Source organism: Procambarus clarkii, chromosome 28, assembly GCF_040958095.1.
Source record: "Procambarus clarkii isolate CNS0578487 chromosome 28, FALCON_Pclarkii_2.0, whole genome shotgun sequence".
Lineage (NCBI taxonomy): Eukaryota > Metazoa > Arthropoda > Malacostraca > Decapoda > Cambaridae > Procambarus > Procambarus clarkii.
The window spans coordinates 22674602-22688102 of record NC_091177.1 but is presented as its reverse complement, the minus strand read 5'-3'; the positions used below and the strand labels follow the sequence as shown (position 1 = coordinate 22688102).

The window sequence follows — 13501 nt, the reverse complement described above, 5'->3', positions numbered from 1 at the left end:
CTTTGAAGCAAAGATAGGCTGAGAGGCAGAGATGGGCTTAGAAGCAAAGATGGGCTGAGAAGCAGAGATAAGCTGAGAAAGAAAGATGGGCTGAGAAGCAGAGATGGTCTGAGAAGCAGAGATGGACTGAGAAGCAGAGATGAGCTTAGAAGCAGAGATGGGCTGAGAAGCAGAGATGGACTGAGAAGCAGAGAATGTCTGAGAAGCAGAGATGGGCTGAGAAGCAAAGATGGGCTGAGAAGCAGAGATGAGCTGAGAAACAAAGATGGGCTGAGAAGCAGAGATGGTCTGAGAAGCAGAGATGGACTGAGAAGCAGAGATGGGCTATGAAGCAGAGATGGGCCGAGAAGCAAAGATGTGCTGAGAAGCAGAGATGGGCTGAGAAGCAAAGATGGGCTGAGAAGCAGAGATGGGCTGAGAAGTAAAGATGGGCTGAGAAGCAAAGATAGGCTGAGAAGCAGAGATGGGCTTAGAAGCAAAGATGGGCTGAGAAGCAGAGATGAGATATGAAAGAAAGATGGGCTGAGAAGCAGAGATGGTCTGAGAAGCAGAGATGGACTGAGAAGCAGAGATGGGCTTAGAAGCAGAGATGGGCTGAGAAGCAGAGATGGGCTGAGAAGCAGAGATTGTCTGAGAAGCAGAGATGGGCTGAGAAGCAAAGATGGGCTGAGAAGCAGAGATGAGCTGAGAAACAAAGATGGGCTGAGAAGCAGGGATGGTCTGAGAAGCAGAGATGGACTGAGAAGCGGAGATGGGCTGAGAAGCAAAGATGGGTTGTGAAGCAGAGATGGGCTATGAAGCAAAGATGTGCTGAGAAGCAAAGATGGGCTGAGAAGCAAAGATGGGGTGAGAAACAGAGATGAGCTGAAAACAAAAATGGGTTGTGAAGCAGAGATGGGCTATGAAGCAGAGATGGGCTGAGAAGCAGAGATGGGCTGAGAAGCAAAGATGGGTTCAGAAGCGAAGATGGGCTGAGAAGCAGAGATGGGCTGTGTAGCAGAGATGGAATGAGAAGAAAAGATGGGCTGAGAAGCAAAGAGGGGCTGAGAAGAAAAGATGGGCTGAGAAGCAGAGATGGGCTGAGAAGCAGAGATGGGCTGAGAGGCAAAGATGGACTGAGAAGCAGAGATGGGCTGAGAAGCAAAAATGGGTTGTGAAGCAAAGATGGGCTATGAAGCAGAGATGGGCAGAGAAGCAAAAATGGGTTGAGAAGCAGAGATGGGCTTTGAAGCAAAGATAGGCTGAGAGGCAGAGATGGGCTTAGATGCAAAGATGGGCTGAGAAGCAGAGATAAGCTGAGAAAGAAAGATGGGCTGAGAAGCAGAGATGGTCTGAGAAGCAGAGATGGACTGAGAAGCAGAGATGAGCTTAGAAGCAGAGATGGGCTGAGAAGCAGAGATGGACTGAGAAGCAGAGAATGTCTGAGAAGCAGAGATGGGCTGAGAAGCAAAGATGGGCTGAGAAGCAGAGATGAGCTGAGAAACAAAGATGGGCTGAGAAGCAGAGATGGTCTGAGAAGCAGAGATGGACTGAGAAGCAGAGATGGGCTATGAAGCAGAGATGGGCCGAGAAGCAAAGATGTGCTGAGAAGCAGAGATGGGCTGAGAAGCAAAGATGGGCTGAGAAGCAGAGATGAGCTGAAAACAAAAATGGGTTGTGAAGCAGAGATGGGCAATGAAGCAGAGATGGGCTGAGAGGCAGAGATGGGCTGAGAAGTAAAGATGGGTTCAGAAGCGAAGATGGGCTGAGAAGCAGAGATGGGCTGTGTAGCAGAGATGGGATGAGAAGACAAGATGTCCTGAGAAGCAAAGATGGTCCGAGAAGCAGAAATTGGTTGAGAAGCAGAGATGGGGTGTGAAACAGAGATGGACTGAGAAGCAAAGATGGGCTGTGAAGCAGAGATGGGCTGAGAATCAAAGATGGGTTGAAAAGCAAAGATGGGCTGTGAAGCAGAGATGGGCTGTGAAGCAAAGATGGGTTGAGAAGCAAAGATGGACCGAGAAGCAAATATGAGCTGTGAAGCAGAGATGGGCTGAGAAGCAAATATGGGTTGAGAAGCAAAGATGGGTTGAGAAGCAGAGATGGGCTGAGAAACAAAGATGGGCTGAGAAGCAAAGATGGGTTGTGAAGTAGAGATGGGCTGAGAAGCGAAGATGGGCTGAGAATCAGAGATGAGCTGAGAAACAAAAATGAGCTGAGAAGCAGAGATGGTCTGAAAAGCAGAGATGTGCTGAGAAGCAGAGATGGACTGAGAAGCAGAGATGGGCTGAGAAGCAGAGATGGGCTGTGAAGCAGGGATGGTCAGAGAAGCAAAGATGGGATGTGAAGCAGAGATGGGCTGTGAAGCAGAGATGGGCTGAGAAACAAAGAATGTCTGAGAAGCAGAGATGGGCTGAGAAAGAAGCAAAGATGGGCTGAGAAGCAGAGATGAGCTGGGAAAAAAAGATGGGCTGAGAAGCAGAAATGGTTTGAGAAACAGAGATGGGATGAGAAACAGAGATGGTCTGAGAAGCAGAGATGGGCTGAGAAGCAGAGATGGGCTGAGAAGCAAAGATGGTCTGAGAAGCAGAGATGGATTGAGAATCAGAGATGAGCTGAGAAACAAAAATGAGCTGAGAAGCAGAGATGGTCTGAAAAGCAGAGATGTGCTGAGAAGCAGATATGGGCTGAGAAGCAGAGATGGGCTGAGAAGGAGAGATGGGCTGTGAAGCAGGGATGGTCAGAGAAGCAAAGATGGGTTGTGAAGCAGAGATGGGCTGTGAAGCAGAGATGGGTTGAGAAACAAAGAATGTCTGAGAAGCAGAGATGGGCTGAGAAGCAAAGATGGGCTGAGAAGCAGAGATGAGCTGAGAAACAAAGATGGGCTGAGAAGCAGAAATTTTTTGAGAAGCAAAGATGGGCTGAGAAGCAGAGATGGATTGAGAAGCAAAAATGGGCTGAGAAGCAAAGATGGGTTGTGAAGCAGAGATGGGCTATGAAGCAGAGATGGGCCGAGAAGCAAAAATGGGCTGAGAAGCAGAGATGGGCTGAGAAGCAAAGATAGGCTGAGAAGCAGAGATGGGCTGAGAAGCAGGGATGGGCTGAGAAGCAAAGATGGTTTGAGAAGAAAAGATGGGCTGAGAAGCAGAGATGGTCTGAGAAGCAAAGATGGGCTGAGAAGCAAAGATGGGGTGAGAAGCAGAGATGGTCTGAGAAGCAAAGATGGGCTGAGACGCAAAGATGGGCTGAGAAGCAGAGATGGATTGAGAAGCAAAGATGGGCTGAGAAGCAAAGATGGGTTGTGAAGAAGAGATGGACTATGAAGCAGAGATGGGCTGAGAAGCAGAGATGGGCTGAGAAGCAGAGATGGGCTGAGAAGCAAAGATGGGTTCAGAGGCGAAGATGGGCTGAGAAGCAGAGATGAGCTGTGTAGCAGAGATGGGATGAGAAGAAAAAATGGGTTGAGAAGCAAAGATGGGCTGAGAAGAAAAGATGGGCTGAGAAGCAGAGATGGGCTGAGAAGCAAATATGGGTTGAGAAGCAAAGATGGGCTGAGAAGCAGAGATGGGCTGAGAAGTAAAGTTGGGCTGAGAAGCAAAGATGGGCTGAGAAGCAGAGATGGGCTGAGAAGTAAAGATGGGCTGAGAAGCAAAGATAGGCTGAGAAGCAGAGATGGGCTTAGAAGCAAAGATGGGCTGAGAAGCAGAGATGAGTTGAGAAAGAAAGATGGGCTGAGAAGCATAGATGGTCTGAGAAGCAGAGATGGACTGAGAAACAGAGATGGGCTTAGAAGCAGAGATGGGCTGAGAAGCAAAGATGGGCTGAGAAGCAGTGATTGTCTGAGAAGCAGAGATGGGCTGAGAAGTAAAGATGGGCTGAGAAGCAGAGATGAACTGAGAAACAAAGATGGGCTGAGAAGCAGAGATGGTCTGAGAAGCAGAGATGGACTGAGAAGCAGAGATGGGCTGATAAGCAAAGATGGGTTGTGAAGCAGAGATGGGCTATGAAGCAGAGATGGGCCGAGAAGCAAAGATGTGCTGAGAAGCAGAGATGGGCTGAGAAGCAAAGATGGGCTGAGAAACAGAGATGAGCTGAGAAGCAAAGATGGGTTCAGAAGCGAAGATGGGCTGAGAAGCAGAGATGGGCTGTGTAGCAAGGATGGGATGAGAAGAAAAGATGGGCTGAGAAGCAAAGATGGGCTGAGAAGAAAAGATGGGCTGAGAAGCAGAGATGGGCGGAGAAGCAGAGATGGGCTGAGAAACAAAGATGGGTTCAGAAGCGAAGATGGGCTGAGAAGCAGAGAATGGCTGTGTAGCAGAGATGGGCTGAGAAGAAAAGATGGGTTGTGAAGCAGAGATGGGCTATGAAGCAGAGATGGGCGAGAAGCAAAAATGGGCTGAGAAGCAGAGATGGGCTGAGAAGCAAAGATAGGCTGAGAAGCAGAGATGGGCTGAGAAGCAGAGATGGGCTGAGAAGCAAAGATGGGTTCAGAAGCGAAGATGGGCTGAGAACCTGAGATGGGCTGTGTAGCAGAGATGGGCTGAGAAGAAAAGATGGGCTGAGAAGCAAAGATGGGCTGAGAAGAAAAGATGGGCTGAGAAGCAGAGATGGGCTGAGAAGCAGAGGTGGGCTGAGAAACAAAGATGGGTTGAGAAGCAAAGATGGGCTGAGAAGCAAAAGTGGGCTGTGAAGCAGAGATGGGCTGTGAAGCAAATATGGATTGAGAAGCAAAGATGGGCTGAGAAGCAAAAATGGGCTGAGAAGCAAAGATGGGCTGAGAAGCAAAGATGGGCTGAGAAGCAGAGATGGGCTGAGAAGCAGCGATGGGCTGAGAAGCAGAGATGGGCTGAGAAGCAAAGATGGGCTGAGAAGTAAAGATGGGCTGTGAAGCAGAGATGGGCTGAGAAGCAAATATGGGTTGAGAAGCAAAGATGGGTTGAGAAGCAGAGATGGGCTGAGAAACAAAGATTGTCTTAGAAGCAGAGGTGGGCTGAGAAGAAAAGATGGGCTGAAAAGCAAAGATGGGCTGAGAATCAGAGATGGGCTGAGAAGCAAAGATGGGCTGAGAAGCAGAGATGGGCTGAAAGCAGAAATGGGCTGAGAAGCAAAGATGGGCTGAGAAGCAAAAGTGGGCTGTGAAGCAGAGATGGGCTGTGAAGCAAATATGGATTGAGAAGCAAAGATGGGCTGAGAAGCAAAAATGGGCTGAGAAGCAAAGATGGGCTGAGAAGCAAAGATGGGCTGAGAAGCAGAGATGGGCTGAGAAGCAGCGATGGGCTGAGAAGCAGAGATGGGCTGAGAAGCAAAGATGGGCTGAGAAGTAAAGATGGGCTGTGAAGCAGAGATGGGCTGAGAAGCAAATATGGGTTGAGAAGCAAAGATGGGTTGAGAAGCAGAGATGGGCTGAGAAACAAAGATTGTCTTAGAAGCAGAGGTGGGCTGAGAAGAAAAGATGGGCTGAAAAGCAAAGATGGGCTGAGAATCAGAGATGGGCTGAGAAGCAAAGATGGGCTGAGAAGCAGAGATGGGCTGAAAGCAGAAATGGGCTGAGAAGCAAAGATGGGCTGAGAAGCAGAGATGGGCTGAAAAGCAGAAATGGGCTGTGAAGCATGGATGGTCAGAGAAGCAGAAATGGGTTGAGAAGCAGAGATGGGCTGTGACGCAGAGATGGTCTGAGAAGCAATGATGGGCTGAGAAGCAGAGATGGGCTGAGAAGCATAGATGGGCTGTGAAGCAGGGATGGTCAGAGAAGCAGAAATTGGTTGAGAAGCAGAGATGGGCTGTGAAGCAGAGATGGTCTGAGAAGCAAAGATGGGCTGAGAAGCAGAGATGGGCTGAGAAGCAAAGATGGGCTGAGAAGCAGAGATGAGCTAAGAAACAAAGATGGGCTGAGAAGCAGAGATGGGCTGAGAAGCAGAGATGGGCTGAGAAACAAAGATGGGCTGAGAATCAGAGATGGGCTGAGAAGCAAAGATGGGCTGAGAAGCAGAGATGGGCTGAAAAGCAGAAATGGGCTGTGAAGCAGGGATGGTCCGAGAAGCAGAAATGGGTTGAGAAGCAGAGATGGGCTGTGACGCAGAGATGGTCTGAGAAGCAATGATGGGCTGAGAAGCAGAGATGGGCTGAGAAGCATAGATAGGCTGTGAAGCAGGGATGGTCAGAGAAGCAGAAATTGGTTGAGAAGCAGAGATGGGCTGTGAAGCAGAGATGGTCTGAGAAGCAAAGATGGGCTGAGAAGCAGAGATGGGCTGAGAAGCAAAGATGGGCTGAGAAGCAGAGATGAGCTAAGAAACAAAGATGGGCTGAGAAGCAGAGATGGGCTGAGAAGCAAAGATGGGCTGAGAAGCAAAGATGGGCTGAGGAGCAAAGATGGGCTGAGAAGCAGAGATGAGCTAAGAAACAAAGATGGGTTGAGAAGCAGAGATGGGCTGAGAAGCAGAGATGGGCTGAGAAGCAGAGATGGGCTGAGAAGCAGAGATGGGCTGTGAAGCAGAGATGGGCTGGTAATGATCCAGCATACACCAGTATGAATGGTATGCGCTGTGATCTTACCTTTAAATGATATAATACTTCGTAACATAGTAACACCATTATAAATGGATTTTGCTTATATTTGTTACACTATTATGTTCATAGGTTCTATGTATCACTGTACTATGTGTATCACTTTCCTATGTATTATTATATACCCTATTAATTGGATGTTAAGCGAAGTAGACTACTATTGGTTGATTGATATATGGAAATGCCTTATATTGTCCTGATATATACTCTTGGGCAGGGTTATGAGATCATGTTGTATTATAGTATATTATACTTTCATTATTGTTTAACTATGTTTTGATGAGTATTGTGTTAAAGAAGAGTGCTAACTGTTGAGCAGGCCGACTAGGCTAAATTCATTTGAATCCTCCCTCTCCCCCTTTGTAATGAACTGTGCTCAGTTTTTGTCTTCTCCCCTCTCCCCTTCGCCCCTTTCTCCCCTCCTCCCTTTCTCTCCTTTCTCCTTCTTCTCATTCTCCCCTTCCTCGTGCCCTTTTTCATTCGCCCGCTCCCCCGTTGACTCATGCCCCTTCCCTTTTCCCCTCCTATGTTGTCGAGCTGTGATTCCTGCCATAAACTACTCTTAGTCAAGAGGACCCTCTCTTGGCCCTCTCCGTGACCACTCCATTCCCACTCATTTCCCTCTCTATCCCCCACTCTTTCCCCTCTCCCCTGCCTTCGCTATAGCCAGTGACGAACTGAGGGGCAGTTCACTCAGGGCCAATAAACTGTGGTTTTCAAATTTCGTTGGGTGGCTGGTGTCATATTCTCTCTGGCCCGGTTTCCTGGATATAGCGTGGGAACGAGCAAGGTTTCTGTCAAGAGAAACAGACCCTTATGGGCTAGCCTAGCCAGGGAGGCCTAGGTGGGCGGAGATAGGGCATTTGGCTGGCTTAGAATAAGTTTTTGAACTCATTGGCTACAGGCTTGGAAAGGCTGGGCTTATTTGGGCCTAGGAAGTTTAGAGTGGGTGGAGCTTGTTTTCCACTGATAGCTTGTTAAGAATATATCCGTTAGTGTGTCTTTGGGAGCGACTGGAGATAGGTCCCTTCAGGGCCTGGGGAAGCCATAGACATCTCGAGCCGGTATTACAGTTCAGGTATTGTGCTCTTGAGTATTCATGTCCATCGGTAGATTTCATTTGCCTCTTAGTAATGTTTTATTAGAGTAGGAGATATATTTTTAATTTGAGTTTAAATATACATGTTTTAATTAAATAAAGTTAATAATGTATTTTGTTGTTTGGTTATCTCGGTTCTTTTTGTTATTAATGCTGAGTCCTTTTTATATGTAGTATATATGTATGGTATTTGGAAGTCCCCTGTGTGCTCCTCCAGTTTTGTGGATATTAAAGTTGCCCTTGAATCTAAATTAGTAAAGTAAGATTTCTATTTCCCCAAGCATTATTATCAAGATTCCTACGCCCTCTGAGTTAATTTATGTTTATTGATTATGCTGAGTTTATTTATGTTTGTTGATTCCTGTCCTTCCTGGGAGATTAGTAATAGACACATTCAGGTGGTATCAGGAAGGTGGTGGCAGTGTACAATTAAGTGTTTATTCATTATCTTTAAATTAATAATCCCTTCTTTTGTTGCTTCCCCCTCATTTAATATTTTAATCTCAATATTAACTGCTAGTTCATTGAGGGTCACAGTGATCTGCAAGCAGTGTTAAGTTGGGGTATTGAGTGAGTAAAGGGGAAGAGCAGGACGGGTTATTACACCTTAACTCCCCCCCCCCCTCTTTGCTTTCCTGCCGAGATTAAGTATTGTCCAGTCGAGTAAATTGGAATCTTTGTATATAATTATATTCTTCATTGTGTGCTTATTTGCTTATACCATTTGATATTGTGAGTTGTATATTGTGATGCTCATTACATCTGTGTATGCTCAAGGATCTTTTGAGTTGTAAATTTAGTTATATGAGTTAGAATGTTTGAAAGAGAACTTGATGGTTATGTTTGTAATGTTGGCATAGAATTCAATGGCATTGACACGGTCCGGCGCCCGGCGTCAATGTCATTGGTCTGTAGATTTCTGTTAAGGACGAACTCGTTCGGTTCGTCTCCAGGTTTCTGTATATTTATTGGTCTACGGGCCCTGTAATCATATTAATGTAGACTGAGAGTACTGTATGGTGATGGATCAGGACTAATATGGTTGTTCACTTTTTTTTAAGCTTTTGTGGAACAGGTGATAGGTGATTTTATTTTGTGTAAGCAGTTTTCCAACTCTGCGTGGACACACCTTGGCCCGTCCTTCGTTGCAGTCCACACAGCCTTTCCACGTAACTTATATATCTTAGTTCTGGGGCTAGCCTAGTGGCATACCTCTGAACTTTCTAAAGCTTCTTTCAGAACCTCTAAAAAAGATTCTGAATGATTCTTTACACTGGTTTCTGAAGGCAGTTCAATGTTATCCAGCCATGCATACGCTACTGATAATATTCCTTTGACGTGGGCTTCAGGATACTGATTTGGTGTGATATCAACTCCTAGATCTTTCCTATGACCGTTTCAAGAAATACTTCATCTCCCATGAGATGGGGAGCCGGTCGGCCGAGCGGACAGCACGCTGGACTTGTGATCCTGTGGTCCCGGGTTCGATCCCGGACGCTGGCGAGAAACAATGGGCAGAGTTTCTTTCACCCTATGCCCCTGTTATCTAGCAGTAAAATAGGTACCTGGGTGTTAGTCAGCTGTCACGGGCTGCTTCCTGGGGGTGGAGGCCTGGTCGAGGACCGGGCCGCGGTGACACTAAAGCCCCGAAATCATCTCAAGATAACCCATTCGGTATCCTGTGTCTAGCCTCCTGTTCCCTTCATATAGTTCCACTACCTTACATTTACTTGGGCTGAACTTTAGTGGTCATTTGTTGGATCATTCCTTCAGTTTGTCTAGTTCATTTTGTAGCCTCACATTATCTTCCTCTGTCTTAATCCTCCCCATAATGTTTGCATCATCAACAAACATTTAGAGGAACGAGTCTATCCCCTCTGGGTGATGATTTACATATATCAGAAACAGTATAGGTCCAAGGACTGATCTCTGTGGGACTCCATTGGTGATGCCTCGCCACTCTGAGACTTCACCCCTCACAATGACTCGCTGTATTCTGTTGCTTAGGTACTCCCCTATGATATTAAGTACTTTCTCTTTCACTCCTGCCTGCATCTTCAGCTTGTGCACTAGTTTCTTATGGGATACTGTGCCAAAGGCTTTCTGACAATCCACAAATATGCAGTCTGCCCACCCATCTCCTTCTTGTCTGATTATTGTTGCCTGGTCATAGAATCCAATTAATCATGTGAGGCAAGATTTGCCATCCTTAACACATACTAATGCTATGTTACAAAGTTTTTTCGCTCCAGATGTTCCAGTAGGTTTTTTCTTAACTTTCTCTATTACCTTTCATGGTATGCATGTTAGGGACACTGGCCTGTAGTTCAGTGCCTCATGTCTATCATCCTTCTTGAATATCGGGACTACATTAGGCGCCTTCCAAATTTTTGGCAGTTTCTCTGTTACCAGTGATTTGTTATACACCATTGAGAGTGGCAGGCACAGTACTTTTGCTCCTTCCTTTAGTATCCATAATGAGATTCTATCCTACATTCCAGATTCCAGCCGATAACCTTTGTCACATCCAGATCTACAAAATGCTTTCTTACCTCCCCACTGGTAATCTCAAACTCCTCCAGTGGTGCCTTGTTAGATATTCCCTCACTTATCTCTGTTACTTCTCCTTGCTCTAATATGAAAATCTCGCAGAATTTCTTATTGAGTTACTCGCACACTTCCTTGTCGTTTGTAGTGAATCTGTCTGCCCCTATCCTCAGTTTCATTATCGGATCTTCGCTGTTGTTTTTCTACTGATGTGCCTTTGCTTTGATAACTTGCTATATGATTTTCTTATTGTTTTTCTGCCTCTCTTCTCATCCTGACCTACTCAATTCTGTCTCTCTGTTATCTTTCTCTGCTATCTGGTGTCCCGTTATTTCTATAGTTTCTCCACGTCCTTGTACTTAGTTTCTTTACAAGCATACATCCCTGATAAAACCATGGGTTTCTTATCGGCAATCTGTTATTTCCTTTTGTACTGGGAGAAACCTTTCTGCTGCCTCCTTATACTTTCTCGTGATGTAGTCCATCATGTCTTGGGCCGTGTTTCCTCTGAGCTCTGTTTCCCATGTTATATATATGTTAGAAATTTTCTTATCTCCTCATAGTTTCCCTTCCGAAATTGGGTCTTCTGTCATTTGGTGTAGGGTTATATATATCACTGCTTCTTCTACTATTCCCGTCGTCATAGTGCCTGTTATGTAGTTTCTAAACCCGTCGCAGCCTGAGATAATCATCATCTTGAAATTTCATTTCTTTCTCTTTGCCTACATCTCTTCCTTCCTTCTCTTTCCTTATTACAGTGTGGTCCTGGGGAAGCACCACATTCGTTATGATTCCTGAGAGGTTTATTTCTGTGAGTCCTATTACATCTAGGTTCATTTCAAGCGATTTTTCCCAAAGTTCACTTTCCTTGTTTGTAATCCCATCTATGTTCGAATATATTACCTTCAAGCTGACTCTCTTCTGTCTATCATCAGTTTCCTTTGATTCCATTGGAATAATGGAACAGGGAGGGACTGAGGTTACGGGGTATAGACAGTCCTGGATGGGAGGGGCTTAGGAAGGTGGTTCTGGAGTGGGGAGGGGGGGGGGGGGCCCTGGTAGGATCTGGTATTTGGAGGCTAGCAGGGTCTGAGGTGGTGTGGCTGAGAGGGTCTTGGGTGGTGTCGCTGAGAGGGTCTGGGGTGGGGGGGGGGACAATTACGGTAAGCGAGTCCTCACCTAGTTGTACTCACTTAGTTGTGCTTGCGAGGGTTGAGCTTTAGCTCTTAGGTCCCGCCTCTCAACTGTCAACCAACTGGTGTACAGAGTCTGGAACCTATTGCGCTCTATCATATCTACATTTGAAACTGTGTATGTAATCTGCCTCCAACACATCACTGCCTAATGCATTCTAATTGTTAAAAACTCTGACACTGAAAAATTCTTTTTAATGTCTCTATGGCTCACTTGGGTACTACGTTTTCTGCTGTGTCCCCCCTTGTTCGTGTTCCACCCGTACTAAATAGTTTGCATTTGTTCACCCTGACAATTCCCCTGAGAATTTTTTAAGTGGTTATCATGTCTCTCCCTTTCTCTTCTTTCTTCTAGGGACGTGAGGATTAGCTCCCGTAGCCTTTACTCGTAGCTCATTCTTCAACTTACTGGAACTAGTCTGGTGGCATACCTCTGAATCTTCTCTAACTTTGTCTTGTGTTTAACTAGGTACGGACTCTAGGCTGGAGCTTCATACGCCAGGATTTGTCTGACATAAGTGGTATTCAGTGTCCTGCACGATTCCTTACACAAATTTCTAAAGGCAGTTCTTATGTTGGCCAATCTAGCATATGCCGCTGATGATATCCTTTTGATGCTTGTGATGTGTTACAAAGTCCCTTCTCTCCATATGGGCTACCAGGCTTTTTCTCACGATCTTCTCCATCACACTGCATGGTATACGAGTTAAGGACACTGGCCTGTAGTAAATTTAGGGCCTTCTTCCTATCCCCCGTTTTGTTGATTGGTACTGTGTTAGGTGTCTACAAACTCTCTGGTAGGTCTCCCGTTACCAGTGACTTGTTATAGATCATAGATAGTGTCACGCAGCACTTCTGCCCCCTCTTTAAGCAGCCATGGTGAGATTCCATCAGGTCCAACAGCCTTAGTTATTTCTAGATCAAGCAGATCCCTCCGAACCTCATCTCTGATAATTTCGATATCTTCCAAGTCTGTTTGATTTATCACCACCCCTCTTAGTTCAGGGACTTTCCCTTGCTCTATTGTGAAGACCTACTGGAATATCTTGTTGAGTTCTTCATACACCTCTTTGTCATCCTCTATGTACCCATCCTCTCCCTTTTTTAGTTTCATCATCTGTTCTGCCACTGTTGTTTTCCTCCTGATGTGGCTGTTGAGCAGGTTTGATTGGGTGTTAGCTGTATTTGTTATGTCATTTTCAAACTGATTCTCTGCTTCTCTCCTCACACTGAGCTACCCATTTCTGGTCCTCTGGTATTTCTTTCTCTCTGCTCTCTGGTGTCCTGTTATTTCTTAATTTTCTCACTGCCCTTGTATTTAGCTGCCTTGCTTCCTTACATGCCTGAAGGAACCACGGTTTCCGCCTTTGCTTTTCTGTTATTCCTTCTGGGCCAAGATAAACCTGTTTTCTGCCTCCTGACACTTCTGGGTGATACAGTCCTTCAAAAACTGTACAGACTTTCCACTGAGTTCTGTCTCGTATGGTATTCCTATTAGAAATTATTTTGTAATCTCATCATAGATTTTCCTTCGGTATTCCAGCTCTTTACTTTTCGGTCCTTTCCTTGGATAGGTTAATCCCACTTCCACCAGATACTTAAATGTTAGGGTCGGTGGTCACTCATGCCTATGGGGGGGGGGGTGTTCTGATTTGAGTTCCTTTATGTCTGACTCGTTCAGGGTGAATACTAGATCACGTCTGGCTGGTTCATCATTGAGGCCCCTTGTCATGTTGGCATAGAAAGTTTCTTGTCGCCACATCTAATAGTTTAGCTCTCCATGTTTCTGTTTCCGTGTGGTTCTCTATTTTCAAGTTTACCTTTCGTTGGTTGAAACCACCCATGGTCTACAGTTTAGAGTTCTTCCTACAGGCAATAGAAGCCACGCTCTCTATTATGTACATGGTTGTCATGTGGTTCCTGTCATACTCCTGTCTGGGACTTTTGTCATTTAACGGAGGGTTATATATTACTACTCCCATTATCCTTGGTGATAATGGCACTTGCCATAGTGCCTGCTGCATAGTCACTGAAATTTTCACATCTTGTGATGTCCATCTCTTTGAAACTCCATGCCTTCCTTATTAGCAGAGCCAATTCTTCTCCTCCTCTTCACTCG

General features: G+C 45.8%; 1 protein-coding gene across 1 annotated transcript in view; it reads right to left on the bottom strand.

Annotated features, from left to right (window-relative positions):
• LOC123751665 (uncharacterized) overlaps positions 1-12499 on the bottom strand; it is a 37391-nt gene extending 24892 nt beyond the window's left edge. The window contains exons 1-12 of the mRNA XM_069332677.1: positions 12420-12499; positions 8855-9029; positions 5859-6263; positions 5230-5508; positions 4781-5059; positions 4421-4681; positions 4062-4304; positions 3756-3944; positions 2478-2972; positions 1646-2392; positions 1269-1511; positions 28-288 (exon numbers count right to left, since the gene is read on the bottom strand). Of these exons, the coding sequence (XP_069188778.1) occupies positions 28-288; positions 1269-1511; positions 1646-2392; positions 2478-2972; positions 3756-3944; positions 4062-4304; positions 4421-4681; positions 4781-5059; positions 5230-5508; positions 5859-6263; positions 8855-9029; positions 12420-12499 (3657 nt within the window). The remainder of the gene's footprint in view (positions 1-27; positions 289-1268; positions 1512-1645; positions 2393-2477; positions 2973-3755; positions 3945-4061; positions 4305-4420; positions 4682-4780; positions 5060-5229; positions 5509-5858; positions 6264-8854; positions 9030-12419) is intronic.
• Positions 12500-13501: the final 1002 nt, after the last annotated feature.